We start from the raw sequence: 10,977 nt of genomic DNA on the forward strand, positions 1-10,977 counted from the left end.
TGTTGCTCATTAGTTACGACAGCTTGCGTCGCTGCTTTACAGCAAGACCGTAGGTGAACCAGCGGTCCTCAACCTTTTTTTGCACCACGGACCGTTTTCATCTAAGACAATATTTTGATAGACTGGCCTTCATTTGCTTGATAATCATTAATGATGCCAGGATAATAAATCATCCGCAGTGGTTTTATGTAAAATGCAGACATCAACAAACATAAATTGATAATCAATATCTCTGTAAATGAAATAATTGTAAGAAATAATTATATTAAAAACTCGATTGAAGTGACTGCAATGATGAAGTCTATGTTGGAATATAACGACTAACAATCAGTGCATTCAACATAGGAGAAATACTGATCATTTCCAATGAAAGGGTGAACAAGGCAATCAAATAATAATAATTACACTAATGAGAATTAGTGGTTGGGGACCGCTGATCTAGGGGTAACAGGAGACAATGACACCTGAAGTGTGTTCTGGGCGTCAGGTTTTCTTTATGGTCACTGCAGAAAACCCGCTTCACGAAGACAGGAGGTTGGAAATGGAAGCAGGGTTTAGAATACTTTCTGGGAGATCTCAGGATAATCTGCCTTGACTTTAATCCAGAACATTGGCGCAATTGTGGGCGCTTAATTTAGGGGTAACGGCTGGTAACCTGTCACGTGACCGAGACCTGTCAAGCTGGACAGACGCACACGTTAGTCTGTGCGTCATTCCGCACAGATGTCACTTTACAAAATAAAACATATTTATACTGGTAATCAATAAAAAAAAAAGAAAGTCAAACTTTCTGTGCCATCCGGTAACTAATTTCCCGCGGCCCGTTAGCGGGTCACGACCCGGTGGTTGGGGACCTCTGACATAGATGGATGTAACAGAATTTTTCAAAAAATTCCATTTTTAATATTTCAAAATAAAACATCTTGCAGACTCCGAAGTAAATAAAACGGAAGTTATGTTAATGATCTTTTCTTTTGTGCAGCCCGCACAGGGACCCCTGCTCAAAACTGACTGTCTTCATGCTCTGTGATTGGCCGGTCACACACAGCCCCGCCCCTCCCTACAGGAACACATCTTCAGTTTGCCTATATTTCGGTCTATTTAAGGTTACTTGGTGAACTTGCTTCTTGTTTTGTTTTTTTGGTATTCATTAATGCATTTCAAGTTCTGAGTTCATAAAAAACCTGTTCTGTAAATAGTTCCTTTACTATTGTGATCAAAAGCATTGAATCTCAATTCTGAGGCTGTTCTGTAAATATTTATTCATACACTTAAGAATACTCATGTTTTGAGTTCATAAAAAACTTGTTCTGTAAATAGTTCTATTACTTTTGTGATCAAAAACATTGATTTGAATCTCAATTTTGAGGCTGTTCTTTAAGTAGTTTTAAACTAAACAATAAATATGGAAACGTCTGATCAATTCATATCAATTTCAGACTTAAAATAATGTACAGCTTTAAGCCCCACCCATTTCCAGTCAAACCACACCCACTTCCAGTTGAAGTCCTGCCTATTTGGAGTACAGATATGGATACAGATAATTTAGATGGTTGAACAGATACAGATAGAGATAGTGGTCTACTCACTCATCCCTGATTTACTCTAACACCAACATAATCTCAGACGTAATTCCACATACATAAATCATCTACTGTCTGTGCCGCTGACATCTACTGAATGTTCAGGGCAGCAGGATTATCTAGTTCGTTCTCATGCAGTCAGTTATCTGCAGAGGTGACAGTCATGCTGAGGGTCTGCCTCTGTGACGGGCTGTGATAAATCCAGTAATAACTTCTGCTGTTGTCACGTCATCCATGACAGTTTAAATTTAGGAGAGGAGGAGGTCTTTCCCTCACTAGATTACCATCTTTTCCCACTTCAAACCAGTTTATCTGTCTCTACATCACCCATAATCCCTCTCTTTTTAAATATTCTCATATAAATTGGGAATACAGCCTTCGTTTGCCAGTATTGTGGACAGTTATTCCTTATTTAATGAGGATTGCACAAAAAGAGTGAAGATAATCTCCTTTCTCTCTTAACCTGGCTGCCAGTGTCTACCTAGAGGATCCTCTCCACCTCTTCCTCCTCTCGAAGAGTGGTCAATAATTTAAAGTTGAGCCCGCCTGGCCTTCACTACACATTCTGGAGAGTCAATCATTCCCATTTGGCTTTGTGTCACGTATCAGCTTGACCCAGTTTGTGCCCTGCTGGGCTGAGGTGCTGCAGAGGTCTAAGAGACGGAGATTATTCATTTAACTGTTGACAGAAAGTGCAGGTGTGCCAGCATCAAGACAGCAGGACTCAGATAATGATGCAGGCAGGAGACGGGGAATGGAGGTTACTGCTATTTTTGCTTCCTGTAATGCTATGGAGGAGGGGTCAGAGTTCAAACAGAGAGAATGGTGGAATGCATATCTGATATTCTGTCTGTTTAATAGGAAGTCACTCACATGGACAAAACACTCCAATTTGAATGTGAACTACAAAAATTATCATGTGTCAAATAATAGACTTTATGTCACTATTTTAACATTCGACCTGAAAATTAACTAAAGAAAGGGTTAACGTGGGGAAGCATGGAGATGCTGTTGAAATACCAAACATGGGAAGAGATGCAAGAACAATTATACAAAGGAAGAGACATCAGGGACAGGAGAACCCAACTGGACCAATCACAGAGGAGGGAAGAGGTAAAGACAGGAAGTGTAAATTCAAAACCTGACTCATGAGGAGAAATTAGGGGTAAATAAAGTAAAATCACAAATCAGGATGTAAATGACTCAAGTTATAATAAAAGTCTTGAGAATATAGACTTTTATTATAACCCACAGTTCTAGAAACAGTCTACAACTGTGGGTTTGGACCTACTCCTCCCCGTGTCCTTTACATGGCCTTTTCTGAGAAGGTGTCATCACAAAACCATCAACAACAATCTGCTGCTGAAAACGATGCCCTTACTTTAACAGATATGTCAAACAGTGTTAACTGTAATACTGTGCGGAGAGTTAAAGATGTTGCATTATATAATATGTAAACCATTGTGTTGACTCTTGCGTGTGTGTGTGTGTGTGTGTGTGTGTGTGTGTGTGTGTGTGTGTGTGTGTGTGTGTGTGTGTGTGTGTGTGTGTGTGTGTGTGTGTGTGTGTATGTGTATGCGGTGGTCGATGGGACTCATTTGCGTGCTGTTTAACAAGCCGTGCACAGACGAGATGAACAGCTGTTATCTGATTGGTTGACCACATTGCATCGGACAGGGCGATTACGACGGGGTGAGGCAGGGGGGGACTTGAAGAATGTTTCTCCATATAAAAAGACCAATTACTTGCCTTTCATTTCCTTTACCTTTGTTCTTTTTGGCTCCTAAGCAGAATCAGAATTAAAAATAACTCAAACTAATTAGCGTTATTGTTGCTGTCGCAGCTGCGGATGCAGTTTTTAATACTTCTTTCATCAGAGAGAACGCCGACCTGCTTTCAAATGAGGAAAGGTGATAATATGGAATCGGTGGAATTCTGTACCTGAGGCTCAGACAATAGAAAATACACATTTAGATCCTTTAAAGATGCCAAATGTACCTAAATGGCTTTAACTGTGTAAAAATATCCTTGACAGCTATGTGGCAACGTTTAGAGTGAAATTCAAACTTGATTCACGTTAAAAGATGACTTAATGGAACGTTTAAATGAGTCACTATTTGTTATAAAGAACTCTTTTGCTCATGACAGTCAAAATGTCCATTAAATGGAATCCTATAATGCATCCTGGCTTATTGGGGTACTAAATGAATGCCAGTGTGATTAATGGAACAGGCCACTCAGTTTCAATGCTGGGTTTCCTGTTCTGACAAGTAAAATGTACATCAAGCAAAAGTCTTTTCTCTCTTTGAGGTCATTTTAGCAGCACACTAAATTCCTTCAGCTAGCACAGGCTCATTTAGTAAAAATGTTCTTTTGTGTTATTGCAGCCTCTAAACCACGTAGCAGTTGCTCCACTTGAGAGTACTTATATAGGCTAATGCAAAGCAAGGGAATTAAAGGTAGCTGCACCTCATCACTCACGATCGTCCTACTGCTGGAAGAAGGGGAGTAGCTACACTGTATGGAGAGAACGAGAGAAGGAGGAGGTGGAGACGCACAGAGGGAAGAATTTTGGGAATGTAATTGCTGTTAGGGAGAGGGAATAAAATGAGATGAAATGAAAGCAAGGTTATGAGGGCGGAAATGAGAATCTGGAAAAAGGAAAGGGAACAAATAGAACGGTGTGTCTAAAACAACACCAGGAGTTTCACAGCATTCAGACAGGATGTTGTAAGAGTTAAGGTTCACTATTGTCACCACACATGGTCACTTTGTGAAGAGTGTGTTCACTAGTCCTAAGAAATGCGGACGAGCAGAGGTTCTTCTTCATCTGGCTTTCCAGAGGTACCTCTGATGCTCCACTATTAATTCTCTCCATAAGCAATCTTGGATGTTTCTGTCTAGTCAGGCTATACATTATATATTTGAATAGAAAAGCAGTCCGCTTGAGGCGAACAACATCGTGTACCTCCTTGATAAAACATTCCATTCAGCTTTCAATTAATTTCAATTCAATTTAATTCAATGCTTTTAAGAAGGATTAGTCAGGACCACAGCAGTTACATGGTGTTCAAATATGTATGTATCGTTGTCCATCGCTGTCTATTAATTTTTGTTCCACCATCATCAGCATTCACACCACCTACACCGTTACCATAAAGACTCCTATAGTTCATGGATAGAATGCTTTAACAGAGTGCTTTAAAAGTTTCAGCACACTTTGAATCAGAATAAAAAGGAGAAGCCCTCATATTTCCTGCTCGTCAGACAGGAAATCAGATTCCTACTAATTAGATTACCTGTAAACCAAGAGCCACTCATGAGCTGGAAATTTTATTAGTGGCTGTAGCAGAGACTCAGACAGAAAGTGCTGAACATGTACTGAAGTTGCATTCATGCGTCCCTTCCTGTCGAGATCCGATCATCGTTTGAGAAACTTTAATAGATGTGTTGCCGTAATATTTACTGTACCTGCAGCAAACTCTGAATTCTTACCAACCATTTAATGTGCTGTGATGGGGGTGACAGTCAACGGTGGTTCCACCCCATAATTCCTGGCAGTAAGAGGATGGCCTGTAATAAAATGAAATGTCTCTGTATCTACATCACGGATCACTACAACATTTTGATGTTCCCAGTCTCAGTTGTGTTTTGGGGGTAAGGGCTGACCTATACTGTTGTTCTTGTTTACCCAATAAACAAAGTTCACAAATACTAATTGTTATGGTAAGACAAGCAGATTTATTCAGATATCAAAGTAAATAATGAAAGTAACTTGTGATAATATTACTCACCTGGGTTATACATCAAGGGCTTACACTTGAGTAATGGAATTTATTTAAGTTCAGTTGATTTGTAGATTATTTTATTTTTTCTAAGGGTCATAGAAAGAATTTAAAGAACGTTTGGTGCAATTGTCTGCATTATTTTAGCTTTATACTGTTATACATTTCGACAACCCCTCTGACTTGGGAACAACGTGTTGCAGGTTGGGTGAGGCCGATCGGTCCCTGGAGAGCACTCTGGCGAGGGCGGGGTGTGACGTCCACTGCTTTGACCCCAGTCTGAAGAAACTTCATCTGCAGCAGGCTGAAATGTGGCTGCATCGACTCTCTGTGGACTGGAGGGATCCCAACCCAGCCATCGTTGCCCAGCGTCAGTACGGCAACACCAAGAAGCTGGCCACCATCCTTAATGACTTTGGACACAGACAGGTAATCTTGAGATCATACACGACACATTCTGGTGATCCAAAATCATCTAGAAGAGGCGGTTAAAGTATTCACATACTAAAGACTGCATCCCTGCCTCCAACATAATACAGTTCCATCATGATTCATTCGTCCATCTGTCTCCAGGTGAACACTCTATGATTGTGTTTTCTTCCTATACATATTATCACGCCGAATGCCTCAAGGGAATTGTGTTCCATCATATCAGAAAGTGATCTGCATACAAGATCAATCATACACACACACACACACACACACACCCAACCCACGGATAGCATGTATGCTAATGAATCTACTTGCTGATTCAGTGAACATTCCTTCTAAGGCTGACTGATGATTCAAGATGAACGATACCGAGCTTCTCTTAGGTATTAGGATCGCAGCTGAATGACTACCAGGCTGCTCACTCGACTCGGGCCAGTAAAGGAGAAGGTTTGTGTTAGTAGATACTGATTAGAAACAGAGCAGTCAGAAGAGATTTAATGGATGGATTCCATTAAATCCCCTTTTTTAGGGGATTGCAGAAATTGAAAGAATATTCTGATAATATGACAATCTTAAATATTGTCTTTCTTTAATATTTCACCAATGCAACACATTGAGGCTTTAGAATTATTGTGGATATGTGTTTTCCCCATAGAGGTTGGATCCCCTTCTTTTGGAATACCAAACAAACTAAACCTAAATATTCTAAACCAAATTTGTGTATAAGAACTTTGGAATCAAAGTAAATTCAATTCTGGAGGAGAATGGATCAGTCTACATCAAATGTCAGTATTGCAATTGTATATTGCAATTGTGTGTGTATGTGTGTGTGTGTGTGTGTGTGGAGGGGGGGTGTTCAGACTCCCAGCAGACTGACTGTAGTCGCTATTCCACTGTTTTAAAATTAAAATAATTTTTTTTTTTAAAATGAAACACAGGTCATGGAGGAAGATGAAGAAACAGCCTTAATAACAGCAGCAGAACATATTCTTGTCCAGACTTGGTCCAGAGAAGATCCTGCTTTGCTGGTGCTGGTTCTACCTGAGGGAAATAATTTGGTGGATCTGGAATTCCAGTCATCTTTCTTTAATGAAATAAAATTCACATTACAAGCCATAGCTTAAATTTTTTTTGTTGCTTTTAAGGAATTTTAGGTCTAAGCAAAGTGGTGGAGCAACTTCCAGACACAGACCATTATTATATTGTAATACTGACAAACAATAAATAAAAAACAAAACAAAAATACCTGTGGTACATAGAATACACTATGGTGAATGTGGTGAAGATGACTACAGCTCATATTTTGTCGATCAGTGGAGGCTTTACTCAAATGTCAATGGAGTGGGAAAAAAAAGGACAGATATGGTAACCTTTAAAATATGTAATTAAATATATTTATCATCTGCCTTTCAGTTGCAGACGCACCATGAAACATAAAAATAAAGTAATAAAGGTCGATCTGTCACTCTGGTTTATGAGGAAAAAAAATCTGAATTATTGTGATGGGACCAACTGAGTCAAACAAAACAAGAAAAGAGAAGTTAATGGCTAGGATTTCCTGACCATAAAAGAAGCACAAAGTACAAACATCGATTCATAGTCGTTTTTGACATTATGAGTCTTTTATTCACATATTGTATAAGTGATTTAGAGGAGTAAATATCTGGCATATGGAGAGATCTGATTTTAAAGTATTCTACATTTATAGTAGGGCTCTGTAGCCTCCAGGTTCTTATGGAAATGTCATCAGACAGTTCAACATCAGTCAGTGCTGTGTCTAATATCCCTAATAGTTTTTGGAATACTGTACCTATATTTAGCAACATGTAGCTGGAACTAGCTGATATTATCTAATATTGCATTAGGACGGTGGTTCAGTGGGTAGCGCTGTCGCCGCACAGCGAGGCGGTTTCGGGTTCAAGCCCTGCTCTGTGTGAAGTGCATGTTCTCCCCGTGTCAGCGTGGGTTCTCTCCGGGGTTTTCTGGCTTTCTCCCACCTCCAAAAACATGCACTTCAGGGTAATTGGCCCGTCCCAAATTGCCCATAGGTGTGAGTGTGGGTGTGCATGTTTGTATTTCTTTCTTCATGTGGCTCTGCGGTGCACTGGCGTTGTGCCCAGAGTCTCCCCATCTCACGCCCCTAGTCAGCTGGGATAGGCTCCGGCCCCGCGACCTACTACAGCGGTAGAAGCGGTTCAGAAGATAAATGAATGAATGAATGAATGAATGAATGAATGAATGAATGAATGAATGAATGACTAGAAAGTTGTGGAAGCCTCTAACCTGGCTCAGCCCAAGGGTAAATCCCACCAACTAGCACCTCTAGTTTTAAAGGAACTATCTTTCATTTTTTTTCCATTGATTGTGCTAAGCTAGCTCAAAAAGTTCAATTTTATTCATTCATTCATTCATTCATTTTCCGTACCAGTTTTTCCACTTACCTGAGTCACGGGGTAGATTAACTCTACTTCAGAAAATGAAATTTATGACTCCCAGAGATCCATCACGTTTTCCTTTCCTTCCAACATGCACTGTGCTGCCAAAAAATATTCGCTTGGCTAGCCAAATAATAGAATTTAGATATTGAAATGGCTTCAATGGCCACAGGTGTATGAAACCAAGCACCAGGGCATTGTGACTACAAACATTTGTGAAAGAATGGGTTGATTTCTGGAGCTCAGAGAATTCCAGCACGGTGTAGTGATGCCACCTGTCTATGGGGCAGGAGCTCAGTCCAGTGGGAAGTAAACTGAGGTTGTGTGTGTGTGTGTGTGTGTGTGTGTGTGTGTGTGTGTGTGTGTGTGTGTGTGTGTGTGTGTGTGTGTGTGTGTGTGTGTGTGTGTGTGTGTGTGTGTATATATGCATGTGATATTAGAGTGGAAAGAAGTAATTTCGCAGCAGGGATCAATAAAAAATGATTATTATTATTTAATATACCCAGCTGCGAAATGTCCTCGCTATTATACACTCCGCTATTGATGGTTAGTAGTGCTATTACAAAGTGGAAGCGATTGGAAACACAACAACTCAAATAGCAAATACTTTTGGCAATATCATGTACTTAAACGTCATTTAGCACAGCTGACACCTCACAGCAGTGAAAGTTAAGCATCTTTCTAAAAAAAAATGTAGGGAAGTTCACACCAGAGAGGTGTGAACATCTCAACAGCTTCTGTGCGGAAGTCATATTAGCAAGACTGAATTAATTATTTCCACCTGAAAACCATGGGCAGCATCTGTCAGGCAGAAAGGAGCTGTGTTAACTCCTCTAAATAACATCCAATCCTGATCACAGAATGTTACACACAGATACCCTTTCTCTGGATACCGAGTAAAAATAACACTTTCTGACACTGCCAAATCACTTTACATTAGAAAGCTTCTGTCCAATTCAAGAGCATGTCTGCTTATAGGAGATCTGATATCCATAGGGAGAACACAGGACAATGTTTGAATCGCTGTCTGAAACCTGGCTTTTTTTTTAACCTTTATTTCACCATGTAGGTCAGTTGAGAACCATTTAATTCTTACATTCTCATTCATACACAAGTGCACGACACTGGAGGCAAGGTGGGTGTAGTGTCATGCCCAAGGACACAACAGAGAACGACTGGGATGGAGCGGGGTTCAAACTACCAACCTTGAGATCATTGAATGACCCACTCCACCTTCTAAGCCACGGCCGCCTGTTCTGTTCTGCTAATGAGAACTGGAAGCTGCTAACTTTTCCTTATAAAACGTGACAGATTCTCCAGCTAGAGTGTTGTATCACATTGTCTTTAATTTAATAATCCTACAATTTCCAAAGCCTCTTCTTGAAATATCCTGTAACTTAAAACATCCTCTGATCTTGTAGCTGATAATTTAGTGGCTACATGATGTACTCGCAGAGAAAATGTTGAGACATTAGTGAACCTTGAGGAATAATACTACAGTCACCAACAAGAGTTTTAATCACATAAAGGTCAGACGATGCATATCTTTAAAAATCTGCAGATTTGTCGATGAAGAAAGATCCCAAGGTCGTGAGGATGTGCATTAAACTTTGGACAGGCATTAGTCTCTTAGAATGATTATGACCTTAGGGAGCTATTAAGATTCATCTCATGAAATATATTCTCTTGGCTTCTAAAGCAAACCATGTGCTACTGCTTTATCTCTACATCCATCCTCCACATGGAAAGCAAGTCAAAAGACCAAGCTTTACTTATTCATCTTTTGATGGCATTTGATTCCAGTGTTATACTGGAAGTCATTTATTACTCAATGAAGGGAAAACATAACAGATTTTTTTTTCTCCCCAATCCAGGTGGATGTACTAAAGGCAGACATGGAGAGTGCCGAATGGAAAATTTTAGAGAATCTGATCCTGGAAGGAGTTCTGGACTCAGTGGGTCAGCTGTTGATGGAGCTTCACCTGCACTGGGCGGGCTTTGAAGTGGGTGGGGACGACCCATCGGTGGTGCGGTACTGGTTCAGCCTGCTTAAGGAGCTTGAACATGCCAACTTCCGCCTCTTCCATTATCACAGCGACCCAGCCAAACCTCACCTGTTTCTGCATAAGAATGTCCTCAATGCCAGCAGTTCCTACACCCTGAGCTGGGTGAACACAGACTGGAAGCCTTGAGGGATGGAGGACTATCTTGAGTGAAACAGCATCAAGGGGTTTTGAACCTGAACTCAAATTTTTGCAGGAGTGGAGCGGTTCCTAAAGATTTTGCTCATCTCGCACTAGTCTGTTCTACCTCAGAGCAGCTGTGTTATTGGCTGCCCCTTACCCCCAACGCCACGGTTCTATCTGTGCTTGGCCCACATCCAAACACTCGAGTCCTGCCAAATGAAGTAGAAATTCAAGTGAAATGGGTACATAATGTTGAAGAAAGTAGAATGGATCAATTGACTGCATGTGGACTTTTTTGGGAGGCCATGGGGACTGTTTATGCAGAAAGGCAAAGCAGACATGAGCACAGGGATGTGGACAAACTAAGTACAGAGATAAAACGTGCTCCTGAGTAAGACGACTGCATACCAGATGAAGGGACCCCTTCCATGCAGCTGAACCCAGATGTGACAATTTATGTTTACAGTATACACATATAACACCATGTGAAGACCACCAACAGTGATGATTTCAGAGTTCATCTATTTTTTTTGGACGTTTGAATGAGGACTCCTGG

General features: G+C 40.5%; 1 protein-coding gene across 1 annotated transcript in view; it reads left to right on the plus strand.

The window, feature by feature from the left end:
• mettl24 (methyltransferase like 24) overlaps window positions 1-10,927 on the plus strand; it is a 32,139-nt gene extending 21,212 nt beyond the window's left edge. Inside the window, exons 4-5 of the mRNA XM_068342256.1 lie at window positions 5,572-5,797; window positions 10,110-10,927. Coding sequence (XP_068198357.1) covers window positions 5,572-5,797; window positions 10,110-10,427 — 544 coding nt within the window. The 3' untranslated portion in view covers window positions 10,428-10,927. The remainder of the gene's footprint in view (window positions 1-5,571; window positions 5,798-10,109) is intronic.
• The last annotated feature ends 50 nt before the right edge of the window (window positions 10,928-10,977 follow it).

The sequence above is a fragment of the Antennarius striatus genome, chromosome 19 (genome assembly GCF_040054535.1).
Source record: "Antennarius striatus isolate MH-2024 chromosome 19, ASM4005453v1, whole genome shotgun sequence".
Taxonomy (NCBI): Eukaryota; Metazoa; Chordata; class Actinopteri; order Lophiiformes; family Antennariidae; genus Antennarius; species Antennarius striatus.